The 22,081-nt window shown below is 39.4% G+C and overlaps 1 protein-coding gene across 1 annotated transcript in view; it reads right to left on the reverse strand.

The window, feature by feature from the left end:
- Nucleotides 1-17,416, reverse strand: part of mao (monoamine oxidase) — a 54,443-nt gene extending 37,027 nt beyond the window's left edge. The window contains exon 1 of the mRNA XM_017695240.2: nt 17,279-17,416. Within this exon, the coding sequence (XP_017550729.1) occupies nt 17,279-17,327 (49 nt within the window). The 5' untranslated portion in view covers nt 17,328-17,416. The remainder of the gene's footprint in view (nt 1-17,278) is intronic.
- Between the last annotated feature and the right edge of the window lie 4,665 nt (nt 17,417-22,081).

The raw sequence follows: 22,081 nt of genomic DNA on the forward strand, positions 1-22,081 counted from the left end.
CAAAAAATTATTTCATCAGGATATTAACTGAGATTCTCTAATGTCTAAAATAATTTAGCTGACTCATTAAGCAAAATGAAGAGCTAACTAGCATTAAGGTTTTGACCGGCGTTCTGGCCTGTATTCTCAGCAGAGTAGTTTATCACAGATAGGGAGTGCAGCGCGATCCGACACTGCTCTGAAAGATTTTCACCATGTGCATAACTGTTCACACAGAGCAGCTTGTAGAACTTTTCTCTCGTGGTCTTCTTCGTCCACGATGGCTGATTGTCCTACTTGGCATGACTGGGTGACCAGAGCGGTGGCCAGGCTTCATGCTGTGGTGGCACTGACCACCCCTTGCAATGCCTCTGATTTAGCCCCAATTTGTACATACACGTGTTTCTATATCAGCATTGGTAATAGGATATGTATCAGATATGTACACAAAAATATCAATATCAGCATCAGCCCAAAATTCCCATGTCATTGCACTACAAATTTATGAAGCTAAAGCTTCGATGGAACATTTATGAGCGCCTCCAAAGTTGTACCTCTAGAAAACAGATGTTTTTAAATCAATAAACAAAAACAGCAGAAGCCGAAATTTCACTTCAGCCTATGTCAGCGGTTATTGGGCAGAAGGCCGGAAACTCCCTGGACAGGTTGCCAGTCCATCACCGATTCATAACACAGTCAAAAATAAAATAAAATAAAATAAAGAATAATAATAATAATAATTATTATTATTAAGACTGGCAACACTGTGAACACTATGTGCTGATAAATAACTATGACAGTCATTCAAAGTTCTGCGTGTGCAAAGAAAGAGTCCCGCCTAGAAGAACCAAGTTTTGTTTCCTGAAGAATCTTTCTATGTAAGGATCTTAAAGGAAACATTTTATATAAAGGTTATTTAATGGCTCTACAAGTTAAAGGTTTTCAAAAGTCTTTATTTTTAAGAATGCAGTACTTCTCCAGAGCTCAGACTCCAGTACTTCCATCCACACACCCTCCTCTAGCACTACTGCCTCCCTGGTGACAAAGATCAGTGAAAGGTCAATTTGCACCTGAATGTGTCTTGGTATTTAAAGTCTAATCCACACTTAATTGCTTTGATTTTTCTCTTACAACCCCCTGATGAAACCCAATATTAAAGTCCAGAGAGAATCCACTTTTACGAGGCGGGTGTGGCTGCATCAGCCGGAATTGTAAAATCACATTATAGCAACATGCCGCAGGGCACTGGACAGGACGTGACAGCGGTCACCTTTCAGCCTGCAGATCAGCCTTAAAGGAATCCCACAGTTCATACGTTATCACCAGTTAGCTTGTTAGCCTTTGGCTAACTGCAGAAAATACAGTGAGGAAAATAAGTATTTGAACACCTTGTGACTTTGCAAGTTCTCCCACTTAGAAATCATGGAGGGGTCTGAAATTTTCATCTTAGGTACATGTCCACTGTGAGAGACATAATCTAAAAAAAAAATCCAGAAATCACTATGTATGATTTTTTAATAATTTATTTGTGTGTTACTGCTGCAAATAAGCATTTGAACACCTGTGAAAATCAATGTTAATATTTGGTACAGTAGCCTTTGTTTGCAATTACAGAGGTCAAACGTTTCCTGTAATTTTTCACCAGGTTTGCACACACTGCAGCAGGGATTTTGGCCCATTCCTCCACACAGATCTTCTCCAGATCAGCCAGGTTTCTGGGCTGTTGCTGAGAAACACGGAGTTTGAGCTCCCTCCAAAGATTTTCTATAGGGTTTAGGTTTGGAGACTGGCTAGGCCACTCCAGAACCTTGATACGTTTCTTATGGAGCCACTCCTTGATTATCCTGGCTGTGTGCTTTGGGTCATTGTCATGTTGGAAGACCCAGCCTTGACCCATCTTCAATGCTCTAACTGAGAGAAGGAGGTTGTTCCCCAAAATCTCACAATACATGGCCCCAGTCATCCTCTCCTTAATACAGTGCAGTCGTTCTGTCCCATGTGCAGAAAAACACCCCCAAAGCATGATGCTTCCACCCCCATGCTTCACAGTAGGGATGGTGTTTTTGGGATGGTACTCATCATTCTTCGTCCTCCAAACACGGCGAGTTGAATTAAGACCAAAAGATTCTATTTTGGTCTCATCTGACCACAGAACTTTCTCCCATGACTCCTCTGGATCATCCAAATGGTCATGGGCAAACTTAAGACGAGCCTGGACGTGTGCTGATTTAAGCAGGGGAACCTTCCGTGCCATGCATGACTTTAAACTATGACGTCTTAGTGTATTACCCACAGTAACCTTGGAAACAGTGTTGCCAGCTCTCTTCAGGTCATTGACCAGCTCCTCCCGTGTAGCTCTGGGCTGATTCCTCACCTTTCTTAGGATCATTGATATGCCACGAGGTGAGATCTTGCATGGTGCCCCAGTCCAAGGGAGATTGACAGTCATGTTTAGCTTCTTCTATTTTCTAATAATTGCTCCAACAGTTGATCTTTTTTCACCAAGCTGCTTGGCAATTGCCCCGTAGCCCTTTCCAGCCTTGTGGAAGTCTACGATTTTGTCTCTGGTGTCTTTGGACAGCTTTTTGGTCTTAGCCATGTTAGTAGTTGGAGTCTTACTGATTGTGTGGGGTGGACAGGTGTCTTTATGCAGCTAACAACCTCAAACAGGTGCTTCTAATTTAGAATAATAAGTGGAGTGGAGGTGGACTTTTTAGAGGCGGACTAACAGGTCTTTGAGGGCCAGAATTTTTGCTGATTGACAGGTGTTCAAATACTTATTTGCAGCAGTAACACACAAATAAATTATTAAAAAATCATACATTGTAATTTTTTGATTATGTCTCTCACAGTGGACATGCACCTAAGATGAAAATTTCAGACCCCTCCATGATTTCTAAGTGGGAGAACTTGCAAAGTTGCAGGGTGTTCAAATACTTATTTTCTTCACTGTATGTGTTTCAGTAGTGACAGTTCTTAAGGTTACACACTGATTTTCAGACTTTGGGACACAAAACAGTGGGATCTAATTGCTCACTATGTGGCCATGAGGAACATGCACTCTCACTTTCTGCTCTAAAATGTAGAGGTGCAAAAGGAGTTTTGGCTCCAAATAAATTAATGAATGCTATAGAGTTAATTTACATTTAATTTTTACACACAACTGATTGTTGAGTACATTTGAATGAATGAATGAATGAATGAATGAATGCTCAACTTCTATTTATTAATTTAATAGCTTTGTCTTAATGGTTTTAGTTAACATAGAGGCACATTTTCATCTAAGGAGGAAATGTGAGGGAAGGAATGCACAACTGTGTTATCGTAATGGGCCCATTTCATAGAAAACCAAACATTTCTCTCTTTTTTGAAGGAGTCTGATGTAATCTGTAAAACATCTGATTAAGTTTCAAAGCGTACCGTTCACTCCCCAATCCTTACAAATTAGTTCAAACAGCAATCCCACAAAATAATAACTAATTAAGAAAACAATTAAGTATTAGAGATATTTACAATGATTGTGTTTTGATTTAAACCCAAAGCATTAACTGACATAGCAATAAGCTGCATATATGCAAAAGCAACATTTATCATCTACATTTCAACTTGTGAAAGTAGTGCTTACATTTTGTATTGTTTTTAAAACAATCTTTTAGATTTTTTTAAATTAAGTTTGAAAATGTAGATTTTCTGTCATTTATAAGTACAAATGAAATAAAAACTGCTGTTCCATGTTTTCATGTCCCTACTGAAACACAAAGAGTCTATAAACAGAGCCCAGCGCGACTGCATCCCTGTCCCTCACGGCCAGATGTTGAGCAGTAAGATCCAATTTTGTTGAAGCATCAAAGTCTGATAAACACTAGTTAAAACTGCAGCACATATTGTCTGCAATTAAGTACATTTTTTGTGTTTTGATGAAAATAATATTATTTTATTTTGTAATATAATATAATATAAATTTATATATCGCTGCTGTCAGAAGAAAACTTTGTATCTCCAAAATAGTAACTTTACAGGAGAAGGAAAACACATACTTCACTTTCAATGTAAGTCAATGGAACCAGAATGTTTCCCATGTCAGTTTGGGCAATTTCTTTTAGGTCACTCATCACAAAATTTACAAACAATTTAAAGAGTGACAGATACTTTCAAATTATGTCAAAAAATGAAAAATGCCAAAAAAGGAGATACAAGGTTTTCTTCCGACAGCAACGACATATACTGTGTTTGCTAGTCTTGTACTGGTTAGCATTTCGGCTAACTCACAATCCAGCGCTCTAAATTAAGCATAATACAGAATGAGCCTTGCCCTTTCTGTCTACTATAGGATGCACTCAGTTTCTGATCAGTGACAGTGGTTTCCTTGAAAAACAGTAAATAGATGTACACTGATTTAGTTTTGAATTTCAATACACACTAGAATGTTTTTCCCCAATTTTTTGACACTAGGTTTCTAGAAATCAAAAGATTTCCTTAATGTTAACTTAAGTTAATGCCAACATTAAAAATACCTGTGTAAACAAGCATCTGTGGACTCTTATATGACTGCATTTTATATTGATAACACTGATCTTTACAAGAAGGCCATTTGTACGACATGTACTTGTAACAAACAAAAAATCCAATAACTGCAAAAAGACGTGCAGCTTTCTCCCTGTAGCTGTTAAATGCAAACTATTGATCAGTGAAGAGGATGTTTACGAACGCAGCGCAGCGCTCTTTGTGTCTGATGTCTTCCAATCCGGTGACAATGATTGCTCTTTCAGATACACAGACATATTGGCATTTGGCAGCACTGCTGAAAAGCAATTACAGAGCAAGAGAGGCAAATCAGTGAAAGAGCACAGCCAGCTTACTGATCCTAGAGACAGTTGTTTCCCTGGGATAGAAACAGTAGAGTATTATCTGAAGTTGCATAACGAAATCGGTTAAGCTGGAGTCAGGCTCTTCTCTATTCCATTAATGGGGTAAAAACAGAGAGTAAGAAATCCTGTTTACACAAGCTTGTGCAATACAATAGAGCATTATTTGAAGCTTTAGTTTGGACAAACAATTACATTTACAAAACTTCCCATTTCCCTTTTTATAGATGACAGTCACTGTCAGAAACCAAGTGATTTTTTTTTTAATATGAATTGGATATCGATATTATACTGAGTAATTTACTAGGAATGAAGTAGTTATTGGTGAAAATGGGTGTAACATACCTTAGCAGTTAAATAGCTAAAATCTTGCTGATTTTATATGATGTCCATTATCTATCTATTCTACATTAGTTACCTTGAATTAAGTAGTGCTGCAGTGGAGAAGGGCACATATTCTTTCACATCAGAAAGGCACTTCTGCTATAGTAAAGTACCTTTCATAGTTTTGATCCCTGATCTTCTCCTGTCTCATTCAACAACAGCCTCTGTAGCACAGTGACAAGAGGAATCACATCCAAGGCTAATGCATCCAAAGAGCTCTCTTATCAAGTTTAACATTTTGTTGGAGTCTTCTGATTGGTCGGTGGAACTGTAGTTGGATGTCCTCTAAAGCTAGGCATTCACTGGGTCATTCTAGACATCTTGATCCACAGTGACAACTCACACTGCATTTGAATAAACCATCGCATACAACCTAAGCCTACAATTTCTATGCTCATATTGTGTTTTTTTTATTAAAACCTCAGTCCAACATATGCTGTGTGTAATGCAGTCCCTACAGACAGCTGTGTCTGTGGACAATTATCAATAAAGCTTTTTCACTCGAAACAACATGCTGCGCATCCAAGTATGAGCGTACTGGCCGATACCTGGCAGAAGCAATAATGCATTCCTACTTGATAGCTAATCTCACAAGCTGGAAATCTAACTGTCCTCAGCAGCCCACTTCACACTTTGGTGATGTCAACAAAGTGGAGATTTATAGAGGATGCCTGGTTTAAACATGTGCCTTAGAGATAGACTTGTGCGTTGTGTACTGCATGCAGCAAATAATACTTTTTTATTAGCCAATTTCCTTGTCTACAGTAAGTTACGATGCTGTGAAAAATGTAGATAAAAACAGCAACAATGAACAGAATGCAACAATGTGCAAATTATTTGACACAACATAAAAGACAGCATATTAAATGTTTAAACTGAGATCTAATATTGTTTTTTTGAAAAATACATCCCCATTTTGAATTTGACGCCAGTATCGTTTCAAAAAGGAGCAACAAAAGACAGGTGAAGTTGTGTAATGCTAAAAAGTACCTGGTAAAACATCTCCCAATTAATTAGCTTAATTCACAACAGTTCTTTTTATAAATACGTATAAAAGAACATCCCAGGGAGTCTGAGTCGTTCAGAAGTAAAGATGGGGAGGACTTCTGTGAATGATTGCATGGGTGAATAGTGAAACAACTCAAGAATAACATTTCTCAATGTAAAATGTTCAAAAAGTGCATGTAATAGAGAGAATAGCTGCCTCATTACACCCATGCTGAAATAACTGAGTGTGACAGAGAGGCCCTTACTTACACGCTACATGTCTGGCCTATCCATCTCTGGGTGCCAGGCTTGTTTTTCCTGGCGGTCCTCCAGACTTAGAATACCAGTGCTCTTTAGCAAAAGCAGGATACACACCAGGAAGCGTCAGGGTCAACAGTAAGCCTTCATAATTAGACACTGGAATTCCCAACCATCGAGATGCATGCCTTGTGAGAGCGAACATATAGGAAGAATCTATCAGTGCTTTAAAGTGCACATAGGAATGATGCACTAGCTTAAACAGGTTGTGGAAGGACTGCATTTGATGTTGTGACATTGCACTGTGAGTTCACTCAGGAGGTTTGTGTGGAAAAACAAATGGGCATGTACTGGATTTGTGATATTTGCCTTAAAGTTCAGCCATTAAGGACAAGCTTGCTGACTAATAAGTATACAATTTAGCTTTTAATCATATTAAAAACTGACGATCTGTTTTACCCAACAGTTTTGGAGAATTACTTGTAGAATTGTTATAGTTTACATGGGAACTGATTATATGAGCACCCAAACTGCAGGATACATTTAAATTAAATGCTCTTTGGCACATACTGTTACACCTACAACAACACAGTTCACCTTGGCTTTTTTCAAGTGTACAGTATTCCAGTTAGACTACTAAACCTGCATTTATTTCTTTTAATTAACTTTCTTACATATAGTAAGTGTTCTATAAATTCCAAAATATCCCAACAACTGTGTATGGGCAGGCTGAATTTAATTTGAGTGCATAACCTCATAATAAAAAATAATTTAAAAAACCACCAAACGTCCATAACCAGACCAGAATTTATTTATTTTGTTTTAATTTTTTATTTATTTATTTATTTTTATTTATTTTCTCTCCCTATGATGACATTTAGGGGTGGTGGGTGGGGGGGGGGAGGTGGAGTGGGGGGAGTGGAAGGGTATTATTTGTACATACTTGTGTACACAAGAGGGATGTTGTTTTGTTATATTTGTATTGTTTATTCTACACTGTTCAAAAATAAAAAAGTATTAATCAGAAAAAAAAAAACCTGCCCCTTTTGTGTAAAACTTCTGATGCCACTGCAAAGCCTCTTTGGTTGCAGCTGGAATTTTATGCAACAGTGCTGCTGTTGATTTTTGTTTTCTTTTTGCTTGTCCCTTTCAGTTAAACTCAGATGACAGGGCTACATTAAAACACATTGTAGATCATATCGAGACAACAGGCTTTGAGAATCTAGGTATTTAACTGCTGTGTTTTCACCATACAAGGTGAAAATGGAAAATTCTGAAGAAGCTGACTAAGAAGTAGTTCATGCATCGCTGAGTTGTCACTCCAGGTCGAGCACATTATTTCTGTAATCCAATACCTTATATTGAATCAAAGTCCCATCCACAAAAGAAACCTGCTGCCATGGAATTGTTTATGTTACCATGGTTTACAATCACCATGTGGTATGAAACGCACACACAGTCCAGATCACACAGAAAACCTTTTAGCTGTATTTCTTCGAACCTGACTTTGTTTAATGCTCAAGTCACATATCCTTAGGATTATTTAGATAGTTTTGATATTTACAGTTAAGTTGATATTAGATTGAATATTGGGATACCTTTGCCTATAATGTTATTTTCAAATAAAAAGTACTTCTACAAAAAAGTCCTTTTGAAAGACTAGTAGAGACTAGTGTCCATTTGGCCTGGTGTGTTCAGAAGCTCCATTCAAAAAGCTACGCTGCAGGTCAGAAAGGTTGGGCCTTCGGTATGACTGTCCAATAAAGGCTCTTCATTTGTATTACATACAAACGACAAGTTACACTACAGACAAACAATCCACCAGACACCAGGTGGGAGAAGGAGTTTGAAGGAGAAAATTGAATGGCAGTAAAGTTTTGGCAAGCAAAACACTAATTTGTTTGAAATGACATGCTATTAGTAGCAGACGTTATACAGTTAATCCAGCAACCAGCTGAAATTCTTAATTATGTTTTAGTTTTGTCATTATAGTTAAATAAATGCAGATAATGTGACACCTCATCTGCAGTGACTTGTATGTAAGTTAGTCCAGTTTATTGTCAAAGGAACAGACATCAGATTGCAATGAGTTAATGAGCTAACTGGGGGGAAAAGAGAGTGGAAGGAAAAGCCAGACTCTTGGGGATAACCGTTAACCTTTAGCCAGCTTAGGAAGCAACATTAACATCTGTCTGTATATTGCTCATTTTTACTATTTCGCCCGATACATTTTTTTTAGATTTACTTCAGTTAATTATGGTTCTTATTAAAAGTAAAGGGACATCCAAAATAATACCCCTGTTAATCTGCAAGGAAAGGTTGATTAACCATCCAAAATGGGTTTATTTGGAAAAAAACAGCATTAACAATTTATACCATGATATATTCCAAAACAGTAATCTTAATTATGCCATATATACATAAATTTGAACCCATACTGCCCGCTAACATGTGCTTTCATGCAAATCAAAAACTTAACTCTTAAGCATATGCATAACTAAAAAACAGTGTACTGTACATTTTAATGTACATTTTATTGGCTTTTCAAAATATTGTGTAGTAATGCGCACAGCACTTTTACCACTAGTATTGGTAAAAGTTTTTCTTCTTTGGGTCAAATTAGAGCTGGGCGATATGGCCAAAAATGTTATCACGGTAAACAAAATTCATATCATTCGATATCAATACATATCGCGATAAATGTCAATTCATCATTCCTTTCAAGTTTGAAGACTGATTTTTGCTCCTGAGTGATTAATTGCTGTTTTAAACTATCTTTTATGGTCGGAACATGACAAACACTCACCAAACAGTGGAGCATTTCACAAACCTGTCATTGGACAGTGGGAGAAAGTGTGTGATGAGCTGTTTTTAGCAGCTGGAAAAGCACGGCTGCAGTTTTTGTAACAGTCATTATTTAAGAATGGAGAGAATGGAGTATTGCGTCGAAAATTTATCGAACCTTTCTTATCACTCTATCGAGGAAAGTTATGTTGCGATAATTATGGTTAGCATTTTATCGTCTAGCCCTAGGTCAAATATGCTCGCAAAGAATTATGGGTAACAGAAGACTGTGAAGAACACTCTGGTAGCGTCCTCAAAACTGGTCAAAATGTAGCACTTCTCTGCTGTATTTGAAGGGTTCTAAAAATGCTGCCAGCCTACACTGCAGCCTGGCTTTTGGAACAAAGCTAAAATGATTGATTTGTGTCAAATATTTATAGCCAATGAAATATATATATATATATATATATATATTTTATAGCAAACTATCAATTTAATATAAGATCATGATTACATTTTGTAGGTTGTGCTTTTCAGAAATCACGTAAATGACCATGAAAACCTGTGATTTGTGTCTCAAGTAGAAATTTGTTGTGAGTGTCATTCAGCACTAGCCTTGCAATGTCTTGCCAGACGTTTTGGTGTGCGAAGAAAGGCACAGAAGGAGAGAATGAGATTTCCTCAATTCCTCTATTCCTTCAGTGTCCTGCTGCAGCGAGCTGAGCGAATGGCTTGACCCTTTCTCCTTTTCTGTCTGACAGATCCCCCAAGGAGACTGCCACAGCCACTCTGATAAATGGAGCATTATTTGGCATCTCTGCTTGTTAAGAGAAAAAGAACAAGTGTGTAAGAATGAGTTGTCAGAGCTGTTTACCACCTCTCCCAAAGAGCAATGCCCAGTGGCCTTGCAGATAATAATTGGATTTACCAGGAGCTCCAAGGTCATTAGTAAAAGATCCTTAAAGCAAAACAACATTTCTGCCCATTTTAGGAGATGTGATTAGAATGAATGGCTCTGATTTCTAATAAAGGTGATTCATGGAAAGAGCAGGGTTTGGAAACTAGTCCATAAATGCATAAAGAAAGGATGTGTGCAACTTTTTTTTCCAGCTGTCCTTTTAATGTCCAATATTGCATGGTTTTCTTATTTCACCAATCCACCCTTCACTCACAAGAAAGCATTCTTCTGTATTTTGTTTTGCAGAACACTGGCAAAAAACTAATTCCACAATTGTTACATAATTTTAAGTTATTCTACCAAGCAAGATGATGTTGTTGTAGCTAATATGAATTTGAAATAAGACTGTGACTAACAAACATATTAATAATCTTGCATTTACTTTGACAGTTAATCGAGTAATCATATACTTATATGCAATTTATAGCATTTCATATATTACTTAATGTACACCGACCACCCACTTTATGAAGTACACCTCCTTGTTTCTACATTCATTGTCCATTTTATCAGCTCATCATTCTTAGCTCTGCAGTGACACTCATGTGGTGGTGGTGTGTTAGTGTGTGTTGTGCTGGTATGAGTGGATCAGATACAGCAGTGCATTACAAAGTGCACCTATATGGTAAGTGGGGCTGAGAAAATGGACATTGAGTGTAGATACAAGGAGGTGTACTTAACAAAGTGGCCAGTCCATGTATATGAAATCTGCAACCACACACATAGATGGACTTGTGAAGTTCTGCTAGTGTGGGTTTCCTCTGTTTCAGTGATGAACACAGAAGTGCTAAGAGCCTTGTTGGAATCTTTACCAGCTTTATAATGACCTGTGGACACACGGTTAATTACTTAAATTCCAAATTAATTAAGAGACCCTTATTAGTCCCACAATGGGGAAATTTCAACTCCGCATTTAACCCATCCGTGAAGTGAAACACCACACTAGTGAGCACACACACTAGGGGGCAGTGAGCACACTTGCCCGGAGTGGTGAGCAGCCCAATCCGCAGCGCCCAGGGAGCAGTTGGGGGTTAGGTGTCTTGCTCAAGTCATGGTTAGGTGTTACACCTCAGTCAGGTGCTGTCGGCTCTGGGGATCGAACCGGCAACCTTCCGGTCATGAGGCTGGATCCCTAACCTCCAGCTCACAACAACTACTATTTTTTTAAACTGAGTGATTGATTTTATATGAGTGACTATGTCAGCCCTAATTGAAACTAAGTAGATAATAAACAACAGCGACAAATCTACCAGCTCCCGACACAATGTAAGCAATGTAATGTTTAGTAATGTTTTGCCTACAAAAAGAGTCTTAAAATGCAATGGAGTGTTTGAAACGATTCTTGGAATTAAGGGTGGGTGATATGGCAAAAATACAAAGCCATGATACTCAAAGACATTTTCACAATACATGTCATTTCATAATATTGAGCTTTTGTGTTGGACCATATAAAACAGACCCACAGTGCCACATTTAATACTACCTAAAACAAAGTGTGCAATGATTTTTATTTTACTTACTGTTGCTTCACATACTGGATTTAGTGCTTAATTTTTCTCTCTTTTACTGAAACACAAATTTGGACAGTGTTCTTTAAGTACTGATATCAACGACATGCTCACAAAAGCAAATTGTGTCATAATCTATCACGATAAAAGATAAATATTACTATATTGCCCAACCTACACGGAATACCAGTTCTCTACAGTAAGAGTAAGGACTGTAGGCAAACTGTTCTGTCTGTTATATGGTAGCTAACTGTACTATTTCAACACAAATTACAAATAAAGGCGGTGCCATGCACTGGTAAGAACACTTTGGCTGCAATGGCCACATGGGAAAATCATCCTCTACCATTAACCATGCAACAACCATCATAATAATTAATTCACAATTTTTAATTTTACCCTACAGCAGCATTATCATGGCAAAAATCATAGATTCTAGAGTATGAACCTGCCTTTAGTCTCTTTATTTACATTCCAGTAACAGGATCCTATCTACTAGTGGCGTTACTGCACAATGGACTGAGCCTGTTGAGAGACAGGAGGCAATAAAACTTGTCCTGACAGTTCAGAGAGTCTTGCAAGCTCCTAAAACTAAACAACACAAAGATTTTCATGCTTGTGAAAACGAGAGGCTTCTTGTATGGGGTGAGTGGAGGAAGCAAAAGCTACAAGAGCAAAGAGCTTTTATATCAATGAACATTCCCAAATATGCCCTCATTTTAGGCAGATTACTGAAAGCATCAAAGTAACCTGGATTATTTTATTCTCAGGACAGCAATAATGATTAAGAGAGTTTATTTGTTTAGCATAGCAGTGCAGCTCATGGAACTGACCTAAGCACTGTATGAATGAGAAATGACACGTCTCCAATAAACTGAAGGCACATGGTAAATGTGCAATACGGCAACTTTACAGTACTTACATAATTTTTAACAACACAGTCTCAGAATGTTACATCTTTCTGTAATTGTGATGGTTTGTGAATGTGTTTGAATGGAAAATGCATGTTTTAAAACTTTGGGTTCAATGATTTAAAACAATTACAATTAAATATGGGGACAATGTATTTTAATCACTTAAGTTACAGCCGGTGGAAAAATAAAACAATTGGCACAAAATAAATATAGACATAATGAGCTGACATTTAATCAGCAGCTTGTTACTTTGCAGTTTAACCCTTTTTTACAGTAGCCATAAAATGCAATTCTGCCTTATTTGGAGCTTCCTAAGTTGGAACACTCAGCATTGATGGAATATACAGTACTGCGTGAAGTCTTAGACACCTAAGCACATTATTTAAACCCCTTTATCTTGACAACAAGTGTGTTTGCACTTCTAAAATGACCACATCACTAGAATCAGTGCAAACCAACACAAATACAGAAAGTGTCATGAATTTCATTTTTTCAAAAAGAACTGGTTGACACCTTAGAAGCTAGTTTAAAGAACAAAGTACCATATTTCTCCTCAAAGCCTCCAGCCATTGCATAAATGTTTTTTGAACTTAATTATTATAAAATTTTTTCTGACCAAATAAATGCTTACTGGACAATTTTAAATCATTTTTAGGAGCCTAAAATTTCTGCAATTCTATTATGACGGAAATGTGTATGATTTTAGTCTTCGAAGTAAGGAAACTAGTCAACATTAAAATAAGTGTTGTTATTGTGTTATATGCTAATTCTTATTGTGGCAGTTGTAAATGATTTCTAATATTGAGAAAGCTGCAGCTGTGCTGTCCATTTTATTTCAGCACAGCCGTTTTTCGTGGAAAAGTGTGCGCTGTTTTCATAGCAGGGGTTCGCACTCCTTCCATTTCAGCCCTCTTTGCTTAATTGTAGCTGAATACAGAGTGACACCATTTCACACACAGATCTAACAGTGTTCTAGCTAACCTGATAACAGAGTTACAGGAAACATATTTTCTAATATTATTGATTACAAATATCCAAGTCTATTTGTGTTTCACAAGAGCAACGGCCAATAGGGGGCCTGCAGAAAGAGAGTACCCAGTTACACTTTATGATATATGCAGCTGTTTACTGTTAGAAGTACTGACCATCCCCACAATATATTCAGAAAAGCATACTGTGACATAATTTATCACAATAATGATAATACATAGTCATATTATCTAAACCGGACCACGAGCCTGAATTTGTCCAAGCTGATGTGAGCCTTTCTGAATGCTTATCAGACATACTGTCTTAATCAGTGTACAACAATAACTCACTTCAGAATCAACACCAGTAAAACATTACCTGACACTTGAGCTAATCTAATTCCACAAAACCTCTGGTCTACTAACAGAACAGTCCACCTGATAAGAGAAGCTGTATCTACCCAGAGTAAAATATCTAAGCCCAAAGTTTATCAGCAGGAGACTGGAACTGAGGGTATGAAGCTGGTTTATTTCTCTGCTATCCGCTGAGTGTATATATTTCACTGAGAATGTGGTATGCAGACCTCTGCAGTGATTTGTGAAGGGCTTTTAAACTTGACTTTGATATACACTGTGGGATCTGGCCACCAAGTTTAAACAGCAGGAATGGAATTTCCTCTTACGTTACAACAACTGTGAGGACATGACCCTCGCGTTATGCTTATCTAAAGGGAAAAGCGCTCATCTAACTCATACTACACTACATGCTTAATAATAAAGGTGCCAAGAAGGTTCTTGGGGCGATGATATAGAACACCTAGCTTTGAATGCATTTTTTCAAGAGCGTACTCCAGCGTTTTTCAATCTAATCTCTATTAGACACACCTGAAGTGTAATTACTCAACAATCGTTTCAACACAGGGTATTGAGATTACGGTTTAAACTTTTAGTATTAACTTCTGACATAATATGATGTTTTCAGCACTTACAGAACCCTGATCAGCTGCATGTTTCATTAAAAAAGAAGGCATAAATAGTCTTGTTTAACTGGATTAGTGCAGTGTTGGCCGAAAAGACCAGCATATCCACTTTTTTTCTGGCTTGGGGCTTGAACTCTGAACACTGTGCACCAGACTACCAGTAAGCTGTGACTGTGTGGTCACATACACAACTCATCAGTTTTTTATTGCTTCTGATTGGTCTTTTGAACATGCAGTTCACAAGGTCTGCGTTACTTGGTTAAATTATATTTAAAATTTGCTAATATAGTGCTGTTGATAATGCTGGCTATAATAAAAATAGCAGCCGTTGAGATCTGAAAATTGTACTTTTTCAAAATGTAGTTTCAATATAAAAACTATTCATCTTCCCCAGCACGCGCAACAAAAACTCTCTCTGGAAAAAAAAAGCTGAGCTGAATATTCAAGGCATGCAGAAAATGTTGGGGGGGAAAAAGCATCACGTAGTATCATGTAGCCTACACAAGGATCTGAAAATAGCCACCATACAGACATCCCACTCAGTATATGGAGAAAGAACTGAAACCCATATGTGCAGCTTTAATACACCATGGTGATAATATCTTGCTGTCATGCATCTTTGCGAGACTTTGTCTTCTGACACAGTGTTACAAACAACTCCTGCCGTCGATCCATCTGACAGGGAATGCAATGTCATTGCCTACAATATATTTTATACACCTTATAAATTGTGGTTAATGCATGACACACCTTTATCTCTTTCATCAGCAGGTATGACCTTCTGCCTCTTCTCGAGTAAGCTGCAGCTACTTGACTGTGCAGTGGACTGTAAAGTTAAGTAATAAGAGTTGCTCAAGTTAACGTGCACTCAGTTATTGTCAGCGCAGTCTTCTCCGGTCAAGGGTTAGTGGCTTTGACGCATGAAATTTCACACATAACACAGTTACCTACAATGACGACGCAATACTCAATTTACAAAAATCAAGCAGCTGTCAAAGACCGAACCATCAAAACAGGCATGTCAGTAATTGTGCATTCAGTGTGTGCACGTCAAGAATGTCTTCTTGTTTACATATGGATTAAAATTCAGACAGTTGAGCACCAGAGCATTACAACAGTTTCTCTACATAATGTCTAAGCCTTTCTTTGTCCTGTTCCTCAATAGTGAACCCTCTTAGGACCACCACTGAGCAGGTATTATGTGGGAGGTGGATCTGACATGGTAGGGGGGTCCACCAACCAGAAATATCCAGCCAGAAACTGACCGCTGAAGAAGGACGAGAGGATGACTAACATAAAGTGTGCAGCAACAGATGAGCTACAATCTTTAACTTCACCAGTACAAGGCGGGCCAACAAGGTAGGCCTATAAAATCACAATTCTCAAATCGTTCAGGCTTACATGTGGGGGTCCTGACCACTGATAAACATGGCAAAGAATGGCTGACACAATATGCATAGAAATAAATAGATGCCATATTACAAAATGCACCTTTATAGATAACATTAAAAACACCTCCTTGTATCTACACTCAGTGTCCACTTTATCAGCTCCACCATGTAGGTGCACTTTGCAGCTCTACAATTAAAGACTGTAGGCCATCTGTTTCTCTGCATACTTTCTTATACCCCCATTTTAACGTGTTCTTCAGTGGTCAAGACCCCCACAGAGCAGGTGTTATTTGGGTGGTGGATCATTGTCAGCACTGCAGTGACAGTGCTGAGGTGGTGGCATGATAGTGTGGGTTGCGCTGGTACGAGTGGATCTGACACAGAAGCGCTGCTGGAGTATGACTAATCGGTGTATGTATGTATACATATAAAGCCTACACTGTTACTGGTTCTCTAACTCAGGGATACTCCACTTTTTTTGGTCCAACCCAACCTCCAACACAGAGGGATGGAGCAAAAGAGTGGACCGAGGACTGGTTGGAGAGCCACTGCCATAAAGCACACCTGTTATACTGAACAGCTAACGCAAACGCTGGAGAGCGAAGGAAAGAAATACAGCAGCAGCTTTTTTTTCAACAGCGTGAACGACGAAGTCCCAACAACCTAACGGACGTGCTGAGCGCTGGCTGTCAACGCACCACCTCTCTTACACAAACCAGCACCTTCTCGTGGAGTTGTACGGAGCGCTTTGCCCAAAAACCCGCCGCAGCACCTGCATGACCTACATTAACATCGAAGAGGAAGAGGAAGAAGAACCTCAGGTGATCTAGCAGCTCGGATAAACTTCACCGAGCCACATAAAGCACTTACTGTCAACTTATTCTCCGAGCGTTTGTAGTGTAAAAGCTCGCCCACCTCACAGTCTTCACTAAAACCGCAGGACGCGCGGGTATAATAAGGAGGCTGAAGTTGGTTTCCTATCCGCCAGCTTCTCCTGCGAATTTCCCCGTTCCACCTTAAATGATGCACCAGCTACATTCTGGTGCCTGAAGCCAGAACGTAAATGCTGCACCATTTAAGGTGGAACGGGGAAATTCGAGCAAGAAGCTGACCCCAGCCTCGTAATATAATTTGGTTATAAGCCTCGTTAGCCTACAAGGTGCTAAAGTCCCCCCTCGCGCGCCTCCTCTCAGCCACCTCAGTCTCGCTCTGCTCGGTGTTTATGATGGTGAGAGCCGTCAGGACTGAGAAGTTTCTCAAAGAAACCAGATGAAGTTGTGATGAGTGGTTTGTGGCACTGACCTGAGATGCCTCCGCCGATCACAATCACGTCGTACGTGTTGGCTGCCATACTGCTGCTCTTCTGCTGCTGCTGCTGCTGCTGCTGAGAGGACCAGCGCCGCTCGCGCCTCGTTAAAGACCAAGAGGGGGACAACAGACGCACCCAAACCACGCCCATTGATCAACACAAGTCACGCCCACTGATAAGTCCGCCGTCAGTCGCTCCGCCCCTTCAGCAGAAAACAGAGGGCTGCAATAATTAGGTAATTAATTGCGTATAAACTAGTGTATTTATAGTTCCCTTGTCATGTTATTAATTTCTGTTATATCGTTCAGTTTAACTTTTACAGTATACACTGAAATACGTAAAGGTTTTTCAATGTTTTATTTGCTGTTCCGTTAAATGATAAGTAAACTGCACTTGTTTATTTCGAGCTGTTTCTTTTTAAGTTATCTGGCTGTTTTCTGCGTGTTCATTTTAGTATAAGTTCATTCTTAGTGGTTTACAGCTTTGTTAGTCATTGCTGAATCATCTACAGCTCTCTTAAACATCCTGGACCCATCTATCATTTCTCCTGTTTACGTAGTGATATATTCACACATTTATCTGCAACATTTCTTTTTTGTGTCATTGAAAATTGTGATCCCAAACTTTTTTAGCATACATACACTATATGGACAAAAGTATGTGGACACCTGTTCCTCACACCCATGTGAGCTCCATATGGCATTCCATTCAAAAACAATCGGGACTGATTTGGAGCTGGCCTTGAACAGCCTCCACTCTTCTATGAAGACTTTGTAAGAGATTTTGTGAGGGGTGTGTGGGAATTTGTGCCCATTCAGTCAAAAGAGCGTTTGCAAGTCAGACACTGATGTTGGATGAGAAGACCTGGCTCACATTCAATGTTCCAGTTCATCCCTAAGGTGTTCAGAGGGGTTGAGGGCTCTGTGCAGGCCGCTGGAGTTACTCCACACCAAACACACAACATCTCTCTATCTCTCTATCTCTATCTCCATCTCTATCTCTATCTCTATCTCTATCTACCTCTACCTCCACCTCTACTGGGGGTAGTCGTGGGCTGGAAGGGAACCAACCCTGTGAACGGAAGATCGCTGGTTCAATCCCCAGAGCCAACTGAGGTGTTCTTGAGCAAGGCAACTAACCCCTTATATGGATGGATGGATGGATGCATGGATGGATGGATGGATGGATGGATGGATAGATAGATAGATAGATAGATAGATAGATAGATAGATAGATAGATAGATATTTATATACATACATATATATATATGTTTATTTGTATATATACGCACACACACACACACACACACACACATATATATATATATATATATATATATATATATACATAAAAACTTAAATATAAAGCTGCATCTTATTATTTTGTCAACCTGAAATTAAATTCTATAATATCTCCCATAAAATAATATATAGGTTGATTTTAAGCACAATTCCTTGTCCATGTCTATTATATAAAATACATTTTAATAATGGTCAGTCACAATAGCTTTTATAATTCAATTTAGTTATGATATGCATATGAAATACACTTGATTATGTGTCACAGTAGTATTTCACAAAGTGTCCTGAAGGCTTCGTGTTGTGCATGCTGAGATGAAATATTTCACATCTCACAGTGAAGCTGTGGAAATATGAGAGTGCAGCACTCCCTCTAGTGGACTAGTCTGCTTCACTGTAATGCATACTGGGAGCCTGTAGAGGCTCCCAAAGACTCTCTGGACATTCAAAAGGCACTTTCTTCTGGAGTGTGCAACTGTTGTTTAATTCTGCAAATCAGACTCACAGAAATATAAATGTTGGTAATTTGGTTACCCTGTGTGTACTGGTGCCACTCCTTATGTTTTATTCCATGTCTTATTTGTAAACTGTTGCTGTTAGCTGAAGGCACAGCAATAGTCCCACAGTTACTGAAAAACAACAAATGTCTCACAGAGCACAATGAAAGGTTCAGGTAGAAACGTGTACAGGTCTGGATGTTAAACATGTCCTGTCCAGATGGCGCTGTGTCTGAAAATGTGTGCACTCCAGCATCATAATGGACATATTGCAGATAATCCAAATCCAGTGCTGATGTCATTCAGCTGAGTAAGCTACTAAAACTCCACGCTAGCACCTTTCCTGCTGCCCTCTCTAGACCTGAGGGATGATCTGGAGTGAGAAAAGGCCTTCACCCAGTTACAGCGATAAGAATAGCAATATCCAGCTTGGACCATGGAGGTCCCTCTTCTTCTGGGCCTCGTCCACATATCTTCACTGAGGTATCTGTTTCAGCCTCATATAGTGGTGGTGGTGGTGAGCACTGTTAAATGTAAAGAGTGCACATGCATAATGTGCGGCAGAAACCTGAAACAAATGATCTGATATCAAGCCCAGACTCAGAGCCAGAGCCCGGTGCTGAAAGACTCATAATGTCATTCTCTTTTACATCCACTAGAGAGGGCTGTTGCTACACCCTTTCCAAGTTTGAAGCGTTTGTATCAGTGTCCAAAACAAGCAAATTTCAAGTCATTTTTCTAGTTTAAAAGGCCCATGTCTTAAATTAGTTTCTGTACATGGCTGTAGACTGTAGGGACTGAAGAGTGAATGGTACCTTTTAAAACTTGTTTTCATGGTACACTAGTGTTGTAATCAAGAGTCCTAGGTCTGAGTCTGAGACAAGACAGAGACTGGGACACTGAGTCAGAGTCAAGACCAAGACTTTTAATGGTCAAATCCTAGTCAAGACCGAGAACAGGAGTGGCCAAGACCAAGACAAGGCCAAGACCAGTTTTTTTTTAAAGAAATTCAGTTGTAGTTAATTGTACATTTATTATCATTACTTATACTTTATATTATATTATATTATATTATATTATATTATATTATATTATATTATATTAAATTTATTATAGGGTGGCACAAACCAGCCATTAGGGGTGTACTTTGTGTGCTTCTGGTGCCGGTCCCAAGCCCGGATAAATGGTGATGTTTGCATCAGGAAGGGCATCTGGTGTAAAACTTGTGCCAAAACTATCATGCGGATCACAAATATGATTGCCATACCGGATCGGTCGAGGCCTGGGTTAACAATGATTGCCTCCTGTGCTGTTGACCAGCAGGGTGCCGGTGGAAATTGGACTACTGTAGGTCGAAGACCATCAAAGAGGAGAGGAGGAAGGCAGGTTAGAAGGCAGCAAGAGAGAAGGAAAGGCAGGAGTGTGGAGGTTAGAGTAGGGACTCTGAACATAGGGACAATGACTGGTAAAGGCAGAGAGCTTGCAGACATGAGGGAGAGAAGGAAGGTAGATATTCTGTGTGTCCAGGAGACCAGATGGAAAGGAAGCAAGGCCAGGAACATTGGAGGTGGATTCAAACTGTTCTATTATGGTGTAGAGAGGAAGAGAAATGGAGCAAGGATAATCCTAAAGGAGCAGCTTGGGAAAAGTGTTCTGGATGTAAAGAGAGTGTCAGACAAGATCATGAGCCTGAAGTTGAAGGTTGATGGTGTGATTTTGAATGTGGTCAGTTCATATGCACCACAGGTTGGTTGTCAGTTAGAGGAGAAAGAGGAATTTTGGAGTAAGATGGATGAAGTGGTAGATGGTGTCCCTAGAGAGGAGAGATTAGTGATTGGTGCAGACTTCAGTGGACATGTTGGTGAAGGGAACAGAGGGGATGAAGAGGTGCTGGGTATGTATGGTGTGAAAGACAGAAATGCGGAAGTTCAGATGGTTGTAGATTTTGCAAAGAGAATGGAAATGGCTGTGGTGAACACGTATTTTCAGAAGAGGGAAGAACACAGGGTGACATACAAGAGTGGAGGGAGGTGCACACAGGTGGATTATATCCTTAACAGGAGATGCCACCTAAAGGAGATTGGAGATTGTAAAGTGGTGCCAGGGGAAAGTGTAGCAAGGCAGCATAGGGTGGTTGTCTGTAGAATGAGATTAGAAACAAAGAAGAGGAAGAGAGTGAAGACAGAGCCAAAGATTAGATGGTGGAAACTGAAGGAGGAGGATGGTTGCAGGCAGTTCAGGGAAAAATTGCAACAGGCCTTTGGGGGCAGTGAGGAGCTACCTGAGGACTGGGAAAATACAGCTAAGGTGGTGAGAGAAACTGGCAAGAATGTGTTGGGTGTTTCATCTGGTCAGAGGAAAGAAGACAAGGAAAGTTGGTGGTGGAATGAGGAAGTCCAGGAGAGTATTCAGAAGAAGAAGGCAGCTAAGAAAAGTGGGATAACCAGAGAGATGAAGGAAGTAGGCAGGAGTACTGTGAGGCTAATCGCATAGCAAAAAGAATGGAGGCAAAGGCAAAGGCTCAGGCCTATGATGAGCTGTATGAGAGGCTGGACAGTAAAGAAGGAGTAAAGGACTTGTATCGTTTGGCTAAACGGAGAGATGGAGCTGGAAAGGATGTACAGCAGGTTAGGCTGATAAAGGATAGAGAGGGAAATGTACTAGTGAGTGAACAGAGAGTGTTGAGTAGATGGAAGGAGTACTTTGAAGAACTAATGAATGAGGAAAACGAGAGAGAGAGGAGGACAACAGGGGGAGAGATAGTGGATCAGGAAGTGCAGAGAATTAGTAAGGTGGAAGTGAGGGCAGCTTTAAAAAGGATGAAGAATGGAAAGACATTTGGTCCAGATGACATACCTGTGGAGGTATGGAGATGTTTAGGAGAGAAGGCAGTGGACTTTTTAACCAGGTTGTTTAACAAAATCCTGGAGAGTGAGAGGATGCCTGATGAGTGGAGAAGCAGCGTACTGGTCCCCATTTTTAAGAACAAGGGTGATGTGC

This window comes from Pygocentrus nattereri, chromosome 6 (assembly GCF_015220715.1).
Source record: "Pygocentrus nattereri isolate fPygNat1 chromosome 6, fPygNat1.pri, whole genome shotgun sequence".
Taxonomy (NCBI): Eukaryota; Metazoa; Chordata; class Actinopteri; order Characiformes; family Serrasalmidae; genus Pygocentrus; species Pygocentrus nattereri.